General features: G+C 36.6%; 1 protein-coding gene across 4 annotated transcripts in view; it reads right to left on the bottom strand.

The window, feature by feature from the left end:
* Positions 1-19,222, bottom strand: part of LOC591623 (laminin subunit alpha) — a 102,398-nt gene that overhangs the window by 70,229 nt on the left and 12,947 nt on the right. For 3 of the 4 annotated variants that reach the window (XM_030982139.1, XM_030982145.1, XM_030982152.1), the window contains exons 3-17: positions 18,043-18,204; positions 17,043-17,259; positions 15,512-15,721; positions 14,349-14,483; positions 13,151-13,288; positions 12,503-12,640; positions 11,691-11,828; positions 10,804-10,938; positions 9,890-10,101; positions 9,290-9,442; positions 8,152-8,172; positions 3,157-3,262; positions 2,315-2,414; positions 1,551-1,707; positions 663-792 (exon numbers count right to left, since the gene is read on the bottom strand). In XM_030982139.1, the coding sequence (XP_030837999.1) occupies positions 663-792; positions 1,551-1,707; positions 2,315-2,414; positions 3,157-3,262; positions 8,152-8,172; positions 9,290-9,442; positions 9,890-10,101; positions 10,804-10,938; positions 11,691-11,828; positions 12,503-12,640; positions 13,151-13,288; positions 14,349-14,483; positions 15,512-15,721; positions 17,043-17,259; positions 18,043-18,204 (2,152 nt within the window). The remainder of the gene's footprint in view (positions 1-662; positions 793-1,550; positions 1,708-2,314; positions 2,415-3,156; positions 3,263-8,151; positions 8,173-9,289; positions 9,443-9,889; positions 10,102-10,803; positions 10,939-11,690; positions 11,829-12,502; positions 12,641-13,150; positions 13,289-14,348; positions 14,484-15,511; positions 15,722-17,042; positions 17,260-18,042; positions 18,205-19,222) is intronic. The other variant, XM_030982160.1, reaches the window with a different exon arrangement.

The raw sequence follows: 19,222 nt of genomic DNA, 5'->3' as shown, positions 1-19,222 counted from the left end.
CATGAATATTCATCAATTAATTAATATTCATCAATTCATGAATAATGAATATTCAGCAGGTAATGATCAATTCAATAAATCAAGGAGATATTAAAAAAGAATGATCACTATTGCACATGTTTGAAAATAGCTATATACGTCACACAGTATCACACCCCTCCCCCACAAAAAAGAAATATATATATATATATACATGATAATAAGCTTTGAATATAGACCACGAGGGATGTGGAGGAAGCATGGGTTTTTATATTTTAGAACAACTCCCATAGCATGCAAACACAAGGGTAGTAGTTTGTCAGATGAAAGATTATCCTGGGGGTAGTTGTTATGATACATTGAAATAAACACGATAAGACCTAATAGGGATCCCTGAGGAACACACAAGTCGTGTAGTCTTACCTTGTGAAGGGTCAGCAGGTGTAACGGTCAGATGTAAGATTATCCTGAGGGTAGTTGTTATGATACATTGAAAGAAACATGATAGGACCTAATAGGGATCCCTGAAGAACACACAAGTCATGTAGTCTTACCTTGTGAAGGGGTCAGCATGTGTAACGGTCATCCTACCACGGGTTGGAGTAGTTGCTATGATACATTGAAAGAAACATGATAGGACCCAATAGGGATCCCTGAAGAACACACAAGTCATATAATCTTACCTTGTGAAGGGTCAGCAGGTGTAACGGTCATCCTACCACGGGTTGGTCCTCCTGCGTTAGGATAGTAGTAGCGCATGATGATTCGGTAAATGCTGGGTGACTCAACCGTGATGGGAATGCGGATGGTGGGCTATAAAGTATGATTGATGCAAAATCAGGATGAAAATATCAAATGCCTATGTAATGTACATGTTCAATTTTGGTACGGTCCTAAAATACTTTTGTAAGTAGCAAAATAAAAGTAATACTGAATAAATGGGCACACCCTGTACATGTTTACGCCAATGGCCAGTGAAGTAAATCACTGTCAAAACCTGTTTATGTAAATTTCAGTCTATCACAATGGGCTATTACGAAGGATGGTTAAAATTTCAATGAATCAAAAGTCACTAAAGCAAAATTGCATTCATAAAGATGCCCTTGAAAACCCAGCAACATATGGGAGTTTAATAATGTATCGTGAAAATATTCCAGGCACAAGGTTTTGCCCATGCCAGGCTGGTGAAACTGGTGCTTGAACAACAACTGTGAATGAAATCTCAATTAACTCATATCCTGCCATTAGGCCGCATGCACGCTACTGTTATAGTGCTTTGTACACGCAAGCACGCTATCGATTGGCTGCTTAATTCACGAGAGCGAGCCACAGCTTAGCTGCTTTATGCATGCATGCTCGCATTCGTAATAGCAGTTTTTGTTCATGCTCATTGTACTGTGCTGAGTGCTTCGCACACGCAATTGATCGCACCATCAGATTAACAGATTATCTCAAAATAAACTTGGCACAGGGGGGATTTGTGGCTTGGCACAATGGGGTTTAGCCCTGTGGCACTGGGTTGTATTCATTACCGCAGGATAAGAGTTAATCAAATGAAATTAGTTTGATACCTGAATAGCTGACATGATGGCGTATCCAAGATAGGAGAATCCTGGGAACTCGAAAGAGTCGTAACCAAAGCGGACACGACGACCGTTGGGGGTGTATCCATCCTCAGCCTCAAACTTCATCTGGTGAAGGTCTGGTACAAAGTGATTGGCTTCAGGCCTGATGATGGAATAAAAAGAAGTTTCACAAACTCTTACACAAAGATCGTTTAAACACTTTTTCCACCATCTGCGATCACCATCATTATCATCTTCATAAAAAAATAATCAGAATCATCACCATTACAATCACCACCACCATCAACATCATTATGGTATGATTATCTTACATGTCACAAGTGACTCCAGGAACCTTAGGTCTGCAGACACACTCCCCCGTTTGCAGGTACATCACAGGTACAGTCATCATCATCATCACCATCGTAATCATCATCATCACCATCGTAATCATCATCATCATCTTCAACATCTTCATCATAACTTTTAGTACCACCACCACCACCATCATCATGACTAATCGGAATGACTTTCTTACATGTCACAAGTGACTCCCGTGACCCTAGGTCTGCAGACACACTGTCCTGTACGCGTGTCACAGGCAGCATGCACACAATTGCCTACATCACAGGATTAGTTATCAATTCTCATCATCGCCATCACAATCATCATCATCATCCCGTTATCATCATCACTGTCAACATTTTCATCATAACTTTTAGTACCACCACCACCACCATCATCATGATTTATCGGAATGACTTTCTTACATGTCACAAGTGACTCCAGTGACCCTAGGTCGGCAGACACACTGTCCCGTTCGCGTGTCACAGGCAGCATGCACAGATCCTCCTACGTCACAGTTGCAGTCTGAAAAGCATATACAAAATGAAGACAACTTTATTATCTTGTCAATAACCCTGCTTTTCTAAGCAGTTGCGTCCGTAGAAGGCACAAAGTGCCTCCTGTCGTGCCCCCCCCCCATTTTTATACCCAACTGGCACACCTGGGCCCCATCTTACGAAGAGTTGTGAATGATGTAGTCTCCTATGTCTTATGTACATAGTTGTGATTGATATCAACTCTTTGTAAGACGGGGCCCAGGAGTACATAGATTGTGATTGGGTTGGTTTTACCCGACTGCTAAGAAAGCATGTGTATGCTTCCCATTAGGCAATGAGGGGACCACCAACGGCTTTAAGTCCTCAACTGGTTTCAAACCCCAGATCTCCCATACGGTGAGCCATCGGGCCTCCTACTTTGTAACCAAATAACCATATTATTTACCCATTTAAGTGTATAATTGGTTGGGATTGTGCCATATCCCCTTTCAAAAATGTATTACCAGTAGTTATTTATTAAAGTAGAGAACATGTACTGCCGTATTTATTTTTTGTTTATTTTCATGAATATTGCGAAATATTGGAGGCTCCAAAATTCAACAATACGCACAACTTAGAAGGCAATGCATACGTCAAATGTAATGTAAGTAGCCTTCATAAATTATCATGAAAACGACTTGCAAAAATATATGTACTTATAAACATCTTTAATAAAATATTGCCTCATACAGCAATCTTCTAAATCTTCTACAATTATAGTGAAAAGTTACCTTGGCAACCGATGGGGTTGCTGGCCTCCAGCTGGTAGGTTCCATCTCGGCATTCTGCGCAAGTACGTCCAGTCACCTGACCTTTGCAGAAGCACTGACCAGTCCTCTGTTTATTTCAGAAATAAATCAGACCCAATAGCATTAGGACACATTTGGAATGATACAGAACAAGATTATTCTCAAACTTCTCAAATAATTCTTAACAAATTAACCCCGAACTCACTCTGAATGATACTTAGCAAAAACAAGATCAAGTTTCCCCAAATGCAATGGAGGTTTGGGATGAAACAACACCCATATATTAAGGATTTCTGTATGATGCACACAATGTAATGAACCTTCGGATTAAAGGCACATAGTTTTGCATGACCAAAATCAGAAAATGCTGATCAATTTTATATTGAATATTCTAACTATTTGTATTACAAAAGAATACAAAGTGGCACCTAGAAAGTTGTACACTACAAAATGGTTATTACAGAGCACATTAAGTATTATTCTGCAATCATATGCCACTTTGTATTGCAAATTGACAATTCGCCATCTAGAAGGTACATGAATGGGCACCCTTTAACATGGTTTTTGAGACTACAACATACGTATATGTTTCAATAATGTGGAGGAATTCATGCTTGTACATGTACTACATGTATGTAAATCATTTGATAACTATCATTAAAAACTACTTAAAGTAAATACGTGGATAACCTGTGGGTAAATAGGATAAATACTTCATCCTAATATATGTATCTTTGATAAACATGCTATATGTAGTCCATCGTTATACATGTATCGGGTAAAATAGATATCAAAAGTGGCTTATATATATATATATATATATAAATATATATACGGTATATATATTTCTTGCTTAAAAGCTTCGGTCATCTTTGATATATAGTTCGTGCAATCACATGTTTGCATTCGCACTGTATTAAACACATTATAATCTTAAAGATTTATTACATTTCTCTTGTTTTATAATAGCATGATAAGGATCTTAATTTTAATCCATGCTATAAATATTAAATAGTAAATAGCCTGGTAGTAGTAAGATATAAATATCTTGATGAAATGTGATAGTATCTTCTTTATTTTGAGGGTTTTACATAATTCTTTGTAAATAACACAAAATATAACACAATTAAAACCTGAACTGGTAGTCCTAATTTTTGGAAGTATTAGTTGAATAAACCAAGTACAAGGTCAGAATTTAATTAGAAAATGTGCATAACATAATAACAATCCACATCCCAGAAGAAAATGAGGAAATTATGTATCCAAATTATATTGCAGTGCTTTTAAGTCAACTCTGATACTCTATACTTATATTCGACACCATGGATGGTTATAAGTTTTAATATTCTTTGACCTTTCCCCATGTTTTAATACCTTTTTACAACGCTATACCTTTAAATTTAATAAATAATTTTCTTTGAAATATTTCATGTGATGAATGAATACATGTTAAATAAATCTGAATAATTCCAGCACCAAAGTGTAGAATCGATATAGAATATGTGATATAATACATGATCCATAACACCATGAAAACAAGATGCTTTTTAAGAATAGTGATCAATCTGCCAATTTTATGAAATAAATTGGGTGCAACACAAGCTTTACATACAACTGAACATGTGTGAAAGAAGGTGTGCAATAATACAGCTGTCGATGCCATTATTCACTGATATTTTTGATAGCCTTTTTAGAGTGAAGATTTATAAGTATACAATATATAGGGATGATTTTTCCATCACCAGCAAACATGATCCCCATGAGAAACAATACAGAAATTTATTTAACAAATACAGAAAACTTTATCCCATGTATACATATAAAACTTCCTTTTTACCATGTGAAATGGAAGAAAAAATATAATGAAACACAGAGATACATTAGTCAATGTCTTCCCTGTTTTTTTCTTCAATTTCTTGTTCTTTATTTAAAGCTCCACATTCTCTTTCATCTCATTGAGGAATCACACATGTACAACTTCCAGCAAATATCTAAAGCATGGAGTTCATATTTTTGCAAAACTGCATTGTGCAAAAAGCAACAAAGTAAAGCTGCTGTTTGTGCATTTCACACATTTTCCCCTTTCCACCAATGGTAAGCAACATAAGGAGGTAAAAGGGTGGGTAACAGGGAAATGGTGGGGCAGCAAGAATTGGTGGAGGGGTGTGAGTTGGGAAACAAACCTCCAGTGCTTTCTCTTTTGAAACACAGTAAACTGGGCATTTCATCAATTAAAAGGAACCTATAACATACGCATAGAGGTGTCCCTCAAGGCGATAACACTGGACCAGTCTTATTTTCTTTTCTAAACACATGTAAATCTACTGTTCAATCTATACTAGAATATTTAAAAGAACTACAGATTCACGAGGGAAAACACAAGGGGTACAGGCTACAGGTACGGGTAGTGGGGAAAGGGATAAAAACATGGAGCTGGCAAAAACAATTATTCTGACAATGGACATCACATTTTTCGTAAGCTAATGGATATCAATTATTTTAAAATTATCTATTTAAAAAAATGTGGACATTACCTAAAAGTGTGGCTTAAAAAAAAAAGAGACTATTCCTTATATAGACCTACAAGACATACAATTTTAAGAAATTTTAAGCAAGAAATACCTGAAGGGCTCAAAAAAACATTCATGGTTTTGTTTCCTTCCAGTCATGTATAATGTCATCTGGTAAAATAAACCAACCTTATTATTTCTTATCCTGTTTTCTTCCATTTTCTCTTTTCCTTCCTTCTCCCTCCATTTTTCATCACTCTGTTCTCCCTTGCCATCCGGCTCTTGCTCATTTGGACTCCCCCCCCCCTTATAATTTTGTTTTTCTCTTTCCTTCTCACCTTACTTCTTCTACTCGTAGTCATCACATCTCGGCGTGGGACAATGTGTGTACAATCATAATATATCCCAATAATTAAAGTGTTAAACGATGTGATAAAAATGCAACCTACTTTAGTGAATGATGGTAAAACAAGTACATCATTACATATCCAATTCAAAAAATTTGAAATATATATTTTCTTATGGTTCATTATTGTTAAAACATATATTTATCAAATCAAATGAAATATATACTTAATCTGTAGAATAATGTTCATTCCAAATGAATAATATCACACACATGTATGTGCATTAAAACTGACATACATGTACATGTGTGTAGGTTAAAATAATTGTAATATTGATAATAAATAGTTCAAAAAAAGATTAAGAAAAGTTATAGGGGAAAGGGCACTCATAAATTTAAAAATTAATAATTGATATTCATGAGAAAAAGATAATTCAGGGTCTATATAAGTAAAGTATAGTGTCAATCATATAGTTGGAAATCTAGGAGGTAGATTATTATGAATATGAGGGAAAATGATGAAATTTAATTTCACATCACACAGTAGGTGTATGATTAAAAGTTGACATATTGAAAGTGTTATTCATTTCTATAATTCAAACTAATAAATTCAATATCTAGGCATGCAATCTTATATATTAAACACGGCAAATACCCTAAAGCGAAGTCACTTTTTAAGTCTATATTATTTTAAGAAGAGGGTCAAAAGTATGTGTATGTGTTTATACTGATTTTTTTAAAGGTCAAACTAGAGTTAAACAGAGGACTACCAACTCAAAACTAGTATAGGAATACAAAAAAGGAATTCAGGTTCACTGTTTATATGCAGTTTGGATTTTCAATTTGTACTAGGGTGGGGGGGGGGGGGCCTTATTATAGCTCCAGCTACAAAATATATTCATATCTCCTGCCCTTAGATAAGATTCATGAATACACAAGTGAATAAAAAATGACCAGCTAAGTATATTTTAATAGTTTAACGGTTTGTTTTAAGAGACTTTTGGTGTGATATGACCATTCATTCATTTTGTAATGCTTGAAAGTATATTGTTTACTGTATCAAAATAAGAGCTAGACAATCAAATTTAAGATCCAGATTTAAATAGAATGGTAGAAGTGCAAGCCCTGACTGCAAAGGCATATTCATTATATAAAGTTTTATAATGTAGGCCGTTTAAAGTTCTTAACTGACGGAACTGCACAGAATTGCACACGTTCAAAATTGGAACTCACTGCATAACAGAATTATGCAAATAGCAAATCTAAGCAAAACAAAAATAACTCTGAAAGCAACTGAGGATGAAATTAACCCAATGGTAATAAATATTTGTCATGAAACTGAGCATGTGCAGAAAGCAACTGCAGTGTTCTTGCCACAAATATTTCTGGCTTACAAAAACACCAAAAAGGGACTCCAAAAAAAATGATGGGATTGTTATGAAAAACTGCACCCTCACATTCCTTGGCAGAGTAGGTCATAAACCACTATCTAAATCTTCATCCAGAAGAAAAATATACCATAAAACAATGTCATAACTTTCATGTTACATATCTTACGAAATGGCAGAATTAAGAACTTGAAGGAGGAAAGAGCATTAACACTTTTCAAAATATATTTGAGTTAATGCTCTCCTTGCTCTCAACTAATGAATATTTCCAAAGATGACAGCCTAAAGTTCTGACACTCAGTTTCTGAACTTGCAAAGCTTGTATCATCAACTTATGGAAACAAGAAATGTCAGAATTTGGAAATAAAGCCTGGCAGTGTATGAATATGAGCCTATCCAGTTTGGATTGTAGGTTGACAAAAATGTATGTTTGTAATATGCAACAGGCTTACAATTGTTTTAATTGTTTTTTTGTTGTTGTTTTTTTTGGGGGGGAGGGTAGTTCTTGTGGGCAATGAACCCTTAATCATCGCAAAGGAATGGAGAGTGCAGTTAATCAAAATGGGGAGATATAGGTAGTACTGAAAAGACAATATACACAAATAGAGATATACATACAGAAGGGGATATCATAGAACAGTGCAAGAAGATATAGTAACAAGGTTTGACAGGGTCAAAGGTCAAAAGGTCAATTATATATCTACAGGTCAGGGGTCAACATTAATTGTATTACCTTGTGCCACGGCGCATGGGCCTGGAGACAAAATTGTTAGCAAAGAACAACGACACAATTAAAGACATGAAAACAAAAACATAATAAACCCCTCAAAAAAAGTGTGGAAACTCAGGTTTGCTTGATTATATCTCTCTTGTTACGGCACAATCATCGCTATTTTTAGTATAATCAGAAAGTGTTTTTATTCCTCTTTAAAATGATACCCCATGTGTTATTATTTTTCAGTCATGGAATGTGCATTACATAAAAGTAAGGGGCAAGGCCAAAAGTGAAAGTTGCACAAATGCACTGCTCTTGTTCAGCTGTGCATTCTTCTTTCTTTGAAGAGTGTAGGGCTGTTGTGTAGTGCACTGCATATTAACAATACCAGTGAAACTTTTCACTTTTGACCCTGCCCCTTATTCTGATGTACTGCTCATTCCATGGCTGAAAAAATTGTAACAAATACTGTATCACCTTGAATACAAATAAAAAACAGTTTCCAACTTTTTGTGAGGGGTTTAGATGACATGAACTTGACGAATACTCTACGGACCAATTTCCTCTTTGGACAGAAAATGCTAGCAAGAAATTGCTCTTGCTAAACATAATGGGGACTCTGGAGTGCAAAGCACAGTGCTGTAAGGAGAGAAAATACTAAGGAACAAAATACATGAATTTATGATATCAATCTAACAAACAACAATGACAAAAACATTGTGGAACCAACAGATTCACAAACAATTATATTAATCACTATTAGGTATTGATGTAATTTTAGTAAATTGTGTCATTTTAGTTATTTGCTTGTTGTAAAATGCCAAATACAGAGCTCAAGGCTCCACATGTACAGATTTGTAATTTAAAAAGTGTTACATGAACAAAATCAATACTATTAATATTGACTGTGCTTCAAACAAAAAACAAAATATTCAGGAAAAGTTATGACATATACACAGATACTGACATCAAGTTAAAAACAAGTATTCAAGGAATATGAGCTAATTCAGGAATACATTTCTTTTTGAGCAGTATTATCCAAAACGTCATGTGCTTTAAAGTTACAAACTAATAACAAACAGGGACAAATTAAATGCCTTCATCAAGATATTTGGATATTGTTAGAGGCAAACTTTTACCTGTATGTAATACTTACAATGTCACAAATGGCCATCCCGCCAACGGTTCCAGCCAAGTTGCAGTTGCATTCCTCGCAACCGTATGGGTTGCTGATGCCAAGGTTCCAATACAGCGGTTTGCAGGTGTCGCAGGTACGCCCCATCACGTTGTCCTTGCACAAGCAAGCACCCTGGAATAAATATCATGGACATATATCTAACAATTAGGTTAGGAATTGAATTGAATTGAATTTATTTATTCACGGTAAAACTCACATCAGCCTAAAAAGACTGCTTTTTAGCAAGTCCGTGTAAAAACATTAAACAGACCACAAATACACATACATAAATAAATACATAGGAAAAACTACTTAAAGATTAATATGTCCGACAGATACCAACGTATTATCTTTATGTGTCATCATTATTAAGTAGATGCCGTCTCCTGTGCCCGGGAGGGGAAAATATTACGATTGTAATCTGCAAGCTGCCTGGTTTCTAGTGATAAATTATTGGCCATACTTGTAATTTTCAATTGATGTCTTCTTTATCAATTCGTGAAAGCATCAAGTGGTGATAATGTTTTGTTTTCCAGCATCCATTCTATCAACATCATCATCATTGCCATGACGACCTACCCCAGTTGAAGAGCCGCATCCTCCCAGAGGCTGTCCTGGAACGTCAATGACACCCGCAGGGTCGCAGTTGCATTCCTCGCAGTTGGGATAGTTGTAGAAACTTTCACCGCACTGCTGGCACATCCTACCCTGGAAGTTGGGACGGCACGAGCACTGACCGCTGACCTGGTCACACAGGACATTGAAGGAGCCGTAGCGATCGCAGTTGCATGCTGGGATTGGAAAGAGGGTGGGCAAAGGGGTAAATTTACATGAAAAAGGTGCTGTTCAACCAATCATGAAATATAATCTTTTGCGCCATAAAAAATTGTTGCTTGACATATTGACGGTAATGGTCTCATGGGCAGTTCTCAATTTCAACCTAGGAACAAACCCTAACCCCAAACCTAACCTAAAACCCAATCGCAACCCTAACCTACATCTTTGACAAAATAAAGCCCAGAGCAAACTTTGCAGCAGCATATACCAGAGCAAATAAATCTTAAACTTTTCACGCTTCACTATCAATATAATCTAATTTACAGGGAACTTGCAAAAGTCAGCACATAATTTTGCTTTCAATTGTATAGTGATTTTCACTTTAATCAGTGCCTATTGATGTATGATATTCTGCAGTTATGAGTCAGCCAAAGGAGGTGCACACCATCTTATTCCTTGTTTGTTTGATCTTATGTTTGACCTGATATGTCTGATCTCATTTTTATTTTTATTATTATATATGCATGATTTATTGAATAAAGAACAGATTTATAATTTGTGTGTTTATTATAAGTTTTGGTTGGTAATCTTTAGTCAGATTACACATTCCCAGATTGGATCAGATTGGATTGGAATTTTCAAAATGAGTATTGGGAACTTTTTAAAGACCTCTTCACCTCCCGTCCTGAATGCTTCTTGACCTTTGGAATACTTACGTTCACAGGCTGGGTACTTGTAGAATCCGGCCGCACACTGGTCACACTTGAGTCCAGCAAAGTTGCTCTCACAAGGACATTGTCCACTGTCGTCACACTGACCGTTGAAGGACCCGGTGTCGTCACATCCGCATGCTACAAAGGTCATATGTCAAGGGTGAAAGGTTATTAAAATTGCATAAAAAATACCCGGTAGACACTGTGGAGTTACTAAGTTCTGTTCTTCCTTTTCTCTCTGTTGTGTTTGAGCTGGACTTGTGCTTGGTTCTGGCATGACAATATATCATGTACTGAAAACTCTACATAGCTAAGTTTACTAGCATTAAAATTTGCATATATAAACTACATTTATAATCTACGACAAAACAGAAACATGTTACCAACTTTCAAATGGGAGATGTAATTGTTTCAACTTGGTTATAACAAGTCCACAGGCCTCTCAAAAACAGTGCTAAACAAGAATTCTGTTTGTGTGTTTTATTTTGTTTTATTAAACACTAAAATCTCCATGATTAACATGATAATCATCTTTTCTTTTCTTTTGTTTACCCCATAGCACTCTCATTGAAATTTGTATTAAAAAACCTATGCATAAAGAGCATCTGTCTAAAAAGACAGCATTTCTAATCTCCCTTGAAAGGTGGGTCTTTATATACAGGTTTCATTGTACCCTGAAACCTGTCTATAGCGACCACCCAAGGGAAACACAAAAAGTGGTCTTTGAAGACAGGTGGTCTTTGTAGACAGGTTCCTTTAGTACATGTTTTGATGAGAAACTATTTTCAAGGCAAACCAAAAAATGTGGTCTTTGTAGAGGGGTGGTCACTAAAGCAGGTTTGACTGTATCTACATTGAAAACCTCTGGTCAAATAGGAGGAACAACTTACGCAGACAATCTGGGTAGTTGTAGAAGCCTATGGAGCACCTTTCGCAGCGCTGGCCACCAAAGTTCTCTCCGCAGAGGCACTCTCCATTGGTCTTGTTACAGACCTCTTCCTCAGTACCGACCTGACTGCAACTACAATCTGGAAGGAACATACAACAGAACAAAACAATGAATGCAAACTTCAAGTGGAAGCGTCATGGTGTAGTGGTTCTGACTCTCGTCTTTCCATCATAAGGTCGCGAGTTCGAATCCCACTCCAGGACATTAATTTCCTTCAGCAAGAAATTCATCCACATTGTGCTGCACTCCACCCAGGTGAGGTAAATGGCGACTTGGTAGGAATTTATTCCTTGAAACATAGAGCCTGTGACAGCTGCTCTGCTTGAGCAAGGGTAATTATGGTGCATTATTGTAGAGCGCTTTATAGAGACTTCTGATAAAGTAAGTGTTAGGCGCTATATAAGCACATATAATAATTATTATTATTTAAGACATATCTTTAGCTCCTATATGCAGAGTCATCTCACACCAGACTGAGTGGATTTCTATTTAATATGATTTCTATTTAACTGATTTCTATTTAATGTGTGTATGTATCTCACACGCAGAAAATTGCAACTGGTGAAGCATCCTCCCATACATACAAGTTTTCTAGGGTATGGCTGATGAGATGTAAGATAATCCTTCAGTTTGAGGTTTGGGAGAAAAATTAAGTTGAGTTTTACTTCCAAAAGACAGTATCTGTGAATTTGACTGACAGTATGCACATTATAAAAGACCTGTTAGTTATTAGGCCTACTTTGAGAAACCTACCACTGCAAGTTGGGAAGTTGTAGTGTCCATCGCGGCAACTATCGCAGGAACGTCCATCGTAGACCTCTCGGCACGAGCACTGACCGTTCTCGGAATCACACACGATGTCAAACGATCCAATGGTGTTGCAGTCACATCCTTAGAGTTTAACAGAAATAATGGCAACAGTAATAATGATGAATGGTAATCTCAGCAATATCAACAATAACATTATAACATGAATTTATTATGCCCACATATGTTGGAACTTTCAAGTAAGGAACACCAGTAAAAAAGCAAACACATACAACAAGTAATCAATGTGTTGGAATTAAAATAATGATGAAGAAAACGTAAACGTGTTTATATTCCAACTTTCTAAAATACAAAGTGAGTACCACATTCAAAAGGAAATTTTTAAAAAAGCACACATTAGAATTCAATATCATTCTTCTACAGAAATGTTTTCTATTTTCATTTTTCTGGTCTCCATGAATTCTCAATTCATTATAATTCAATAAATTCAGAGGGCAAATAAAATCAAATATCATTGATAAATGAAAAAGATATAAATATAGGGTTATGGGTAACCATGGTTGCAAACACTCTGACCATTCAAAAATTTCAACATATCACACCCATGTTGAATTGTAAGATCATGTGACTTACTTTGGCATTCTGGGAAGCCATAGTAGCTGAGGGCACACAGGTTGCAGTTGCGTCCGGTGTAGTTGGGCTTGCAAGGGCACTGACCTCCGTTGACCTGGCATACTTTGTTCTCTGTTCCGTTCAGATTGCAGTCACAAGCTAGAGGAAAGGGAAGAAATGTGGATTCATTTTTATGATTGATTGACAGACCGACTGATTATTTAATTGTTTGGTTGATTGAATACATTTTTGATTTATTGAATTATTGACTGATTAATTGAGTGAATAACTCATTTGTTTGACGGACTAATTAGCTGATTGATTGATTGATTGATTGACAGACCGACTGATTATTTAATGGATTGTTTGGTTGATTGATTGATTGATTTAATACATTTTGAGTGATTGATTAATTGACTGATTTAAAATGAGTGATTAACTCAATCAAATGTCTCAATAAGTGACTGACTAATTGACTGATAGATTGATTGATCTATTGACTGATTATTTAATGGATTGTTTGGTTGATTGATTAATTTAATAATTTTTGATTAATTGAGTGATTAACTCAATTAATTGACTAAATGAGTGACTTACTGATTGATTGATCGATTGAGAAAATGAACTAACAAATTGAGTGCCTGATTAACAGATTCATTCATTGACTGACTGATGGATTAATATTACAAATAAATGAATGAATAAAACAACTAACTTTCATATAGTTCCAAAAAATCAAAATACTTTGTCAAAAACGATGAATTTCTCTAAAGAAGGACCAAGTATTACACCCTATATGAACATACTGGACCATATTAGCAAATCTTGAGATAGTCTAAGGTCAGGTCCCAAGCCAACAGATGTCCAAATTGACCTTTATGCACTAACATTCCTATGTGTAGTAACTTGACTATCATAGCAGACTGTGAGAATATGGTATATCTTACTGACCGATAGAAAGTTATACAGGTGGTGGTATTTACTAGGCTACCATATCAAAACATAGTACTTTCAGTTCCATATATATGTACAATAAGCATTGAATTACAGCTGTCAGGAACTTATGGTCTGTGAAAAGCAATTGACTAACAGTACAGCCAATAGTTGCAAGGTGTCACCATTGAACAGAAGATATAAGGAAATCAAGCACGTAGTCTGATTAAATATTCCCTAAAATATACTCTTAAAAGGATTGTAAAAGTGTTTGAAAACTACTTACGTCTGCAGTAGGGGTAGCCATAGTAGCCCTCATTACACTCGGTGCAGTCAGGACCGGCGTATTCCGGTTTGCACTCGCACTGACCGGTTAGAGGTGCACAGTTACCGGTAGACAGGATGGGATCGCACATACAGGCTGAAACAAGAAAATACAAAATGTCAAAGATTATCAATAATATAATAATAATAATAATACTCAGTTTTTATATAGCACTTATTATACAATCACTAAGCGCTTCCAAACTTGGAGATTATTACCCCGGCTTTAGCTGTGCTGCCATTACAGCGCTCTAGCATTTCAAAGAATTAATTCCTGCCAGGTACCCATTTGCATCACCTGGGTTGAGTGTGGCAAATGTAGATCAATGTCTTGCCAAAGGACATTAGTGTCAAGTGCTTGAAAGATGACAAATATTTCTCAACAGTTTTGTGAATGATTTTATCAGAACAGTTGATGGGTTTACCTTTTGAGAAATGTTACAAGGTCAACAAGGAAACATTTCATGACCTAAAAAGATGAGTTTTTTTTTTAATATTTCATGCACCCTGAATTTGGACTACTGAAAATGAAGCATGTGGATGAAAAGCGATTTGAGCAACAACAAGCTAGATGTTTTTACAGTTATAAGAACTTAATTTGGCATCTTTGTTTCCCAACATCTAGTTTTTATTTACGATATGAATCTATTTGTACCATATGAGTAATTATAAACCATGATTATTATGGATACTTCTTCCAATAAATCAAAATAAGCAAGAACAAATGTATTTGATAAAAACTATAACCAACTATAAAACTAGTATCATCCTATCATGATTTGGGAGAAATGTTTCACATTGTTCATTGATCTATTTTGATCTGCTGTTGCATTTACTCTTCTACATTTCTAACTTGTAGATTCAGAAAGACAGGGGTGATGGTCAGAACTAAAAAAAAAAGGGTTAGGTGAAAAAATGGCATCTAACAATTTTTTTTCCACCTTTTGAGTAAGAAAATTGGGGGGAAATAGAGCGAAATCTGGGGAAAATCTGAAAGAAAAAAAATAATCAGGAAACCGATTTAAATCGGGTAATAATCAGGCCTGAGAAAGAGTAAGTTTTAGCTGGAATGTTGAATATTGTTACATATACCTCATCGAATCGCACTAAATAAATATAACTCACGTTGACAGACGTCATAGTCGGACTGCTTCCTTCCCTCTGGCCTGTAGAAGCCGGGCTTACAAAGATGGCAGTTGACACCTACGGTGTTGTGCTGGCAGTTCTGGCAGACTCCGCCTCCTTCCATGTTACCATTGATGTCCATGGATCCCCTGGAGAGGGCGACCTCCTCGTCGTAGACGCACTCGTTGGAGTGGCTGTGGCAGTTGCATCCTATCAGATGGCAGATGGGGTGGATGGGAAAAATTATATTAAAGGTAAAGACCAGTTATGGTCATGCGATTGCGTTGTGAAAGAAACGTTGTGGAATCGATCAGAAAAGGTTGATCATCTAGCATCTAGCATCTGCAAGGTTCTGGAATCATCAAAATGATAAGAAATTTGGCCCATTCTTCGTAAAGTTACAAGCACTATACACAGAAAGATGTATATGGGACTACCCTATATCTCTCACAGACCATGAGAGAAACAAATTTACCAAATATATGAATTAGTAGGCGGTTTCCCGGCAAATTTTTTATCATCATGTATTAGTCAAAACATATTCTTTCACATGATTGGTAATGAGAGCTTCCATTTAATTTTTTGAAATTGGGGCGTTTCCAATACTGGTCTTTACCTTTAACACGGAAAAGAGAAGAGATGAACAAGCTATAAATATCAATAATATACAGAAATCGACTGCTTCAGGAGGCCTGGCTGTTTTATAGGCTCAAGGGAACCTGCGCACATCTCGCCATGACCCCGAAGTAACAAGTAAACCAATGGGGATCTGAGCACAATTGATTTATGTCGCCTGTTACCCGGGGTAACAGGCATCTTTAAAACAACTATTAACCGGTAGTCAGGTATGAGGGCACTTTTTAAAAGACTATTGACTGGTAGGCGGGTATGAGGGGAATGGCTATAATCATGAATGCAATTTCGACCAAGCAGATGGCTAGATTTCCAAAGAGAGGTTTATAATGATGCATAACAAGACTGCAAAGACTGAATTAATGAATTAAATGTCAGGTTCAGTACCCTATTGTCTTGCCTAGAGAAGCCATAGTATTATTGTTAAGTTCAGAGTGTCACTGACTTGCCATTGGATGCCCTTTTATGTCAATAGGCAATAGTTCATTTGTAGAAGTGTCATGGTATAGATGTATTTCTCCAGACTATGGATTACAAGGTATGGGCTTCGAATCCCTGCCTCAACACTAGCGGCCGTTGCCAAGACGTTAATCTACATTGGCCAAGCGCTCTAAATGGCTACCGTGGAAGAAAGTCCTTGATTGCCAGAGCGCCTTATCTGGGTAGCTGGGCTCAAGTCGCGCTGATCATAGCACAGCCCTTCAAAGAAACATTAGTTTCAATTATTAGCAGCAACTGTTTTAAAATCAACTTGTATGCAACATCTAAACGGGGACACAAACTTTGTGCCCTGACATGGTTCTAGTTAACCCGGTGACTTCTGAATTATCTAATTCTCATAGACTTAACACAGGGACCACCAGATTCCAGTAAGCAATGGGTTAAGTCCTTGACTTACGTTCACACTCGAAAGGGCTGCTGTAGGAAGATGTCCTCCAGGCCTTCTGGACGTAACCAGGGCAACAGCTCTCGCACTCGACCCCACACGTGTTGTGCTCACAGCGACACACCTGCTTGTTCCTTCCGTCATTGCTGGAAGGCAGGTCGCAGTAGGCGGCATGACCGTTACATGCACAGCGCCCTCCTATGGTGATGTCCTTGATACTGTAGTAGTACTGCAAATTTGGGACAGATGTTTCAAGTTTCAAGTTTATTTATTTCCACTTTATCGAAGATAACATAATTGAACATAATGTAAATGGTAATAGTTATAACTAAACATACAATATAGAAAACATAATGTACATGGTAATAGTTATGACAAAAGATACAATCATAAGTATGGTAAATGCATTGAAAAAGCTAAATAAAGTGGGGGATCTACAAAAACGCAAAGCTTGTATTATGTAGTTCCATTTATAGGTTTGTATATAAATTAGGATATCCGAATAGACATAGATGTTGACAATATGTAAGATTTACCTCAAGATGACTGGAACCAGAGTAAAATGTACTCATAAGTCTATGGGAGCTCTTTGAATATTTTTGTAGAGAAAAGAGAGATTTCTTCAGATTTCATTACATTCCCCCCCCCCCCTCTTTTTTTCAGAGTTCTCTCACGATCTTACAATTTAACCTAGTTTGTAGCCATGTATCACAGATCAAGAGAGGTTTCAAGAGAGGTTTTTAAAACAAGGCCCTCTTTACTCATTTTTCATCTTGATGAAAACAGAGTTCCATAACTTATTTGCTTCACAACAGATGAAAACGTCTGCAGTTTAACGGACAAGTTTCCCTTTGTTTCAACACATTTAACACCTTAACAATTTAATGATTGCAAGCTGTTCGAACCAGATGATTGCACCAGAAGGATCAGCTGCATAGAGGTACAAAAAACCTCTCCTCAGTGCCACTTTAACACAAGTTTTTCTTTAAAAAAACATCAACTGACTACTTACCCTTCGAGTGATGGTAGAATCTTGGCGAGCTACGGCCATGAGATGACCCAGAAGGGTGTTGGTTCTGAGCAGCCTGATGCGGATATGGGTAGCCTTGATCCACTCCTGGAGCGTAGATGAATGAGGTGCTCCTGGGCGGTTGTTCACCAGAGACACAACAATCTAATGTGAATGTAAAGAGAGAATGCCATCAAATATTATTTAAAGGTATATCAACATGTAAGATGCTATCAAGTTTACATTCTTGATCCACTCCTGGAGAGTAGATGAATGAGGTGCTCCTGGACGGTTGTTCACCAGAGAAACAACGATCTAATGTGAATGTAAAGAGAGAATGTCATCAAATAATATTTGAAGATTTATCAAAGTGTAAGATGCCATCAAGTTTACATCCTTGATCCACTCCTGGAGAGTAGATGAATGAGGTGCTCCTGGACGGTTGTTCACCAGAGAAACAACGATCTAATGTGAATGTAAGGAGAGAATGCCATCAAATATTAATTGAAGGTATATCAACATGTAAGATGCCATCAAGTTTACATCCACTCCATGAGTGGAGAGAATGCAATCAGATATCATTTCATCCATTCTTCAAGATTAGAGAAACAAGGTGCTCCTGGACGGTTGTTAACCAGAGACACAACGATCTAATGTGAATGTCAAGAGAGAATGCTATCAAATATTATTTGAAGGTATAGCAACATGAAAGATGTCATCAAATATTATTTGAAGGTATATCAACATGTAAGATGACATCAAATATTATTTGAAGGTATATATCAACATGTAAGATGCCATCAAATATTATTTGAAAGTATCAACATGTAAGATGTCATCAAGTTTATGATTCACTTTTAGAGTGGAGAGAATGCAATCAGATATAATTTCCTCCACTCTTTAAGAGTAGAGAAACGAGTTGCTTTTGGTTGATGTGACCAAAGATACACCTACCACAATTTCATGGTGGTTAAAGTACTCAAATATTAGCCCAGCTTTTAGCTAGCTAGGCTACCGATTCTCCTACTCACATCATTTCTGACATGCGAGTGGCAACTGTTGCTCTTTTCAAAGACATTACAAAAATGGAACTTGGGTGTGAATACGGGAAAATAAACACCTGATAATTTCACATCATAATCATCATGATTTATTATTATTAACATGCACATCAGTAAAGAAA

This window comes from Strongylocentrotus purpuratus, unplaced genomic scaffold (genome assembly GCF_000002235.5).
Source record: "Strongylocentrotus purpuratus isolate Spur 01 unplaced genomic scaffold, Spur_5.0 spur5_contig_823, whole genome shotgun sequence".
NCBI classification, from domain to species: domain Eukaryota; kingdom Metazoa; phylum Echinodermata; class Echinoidea; order Camarodonta; family Strongylocentrotidae; genus Strongylocentrotus; species Strongylocentrotus purpuratus.
Note: the sequence above shows the minus strand (reverse complement) of the source record. Positions and strands in the feature narration are given on the sequence as shown.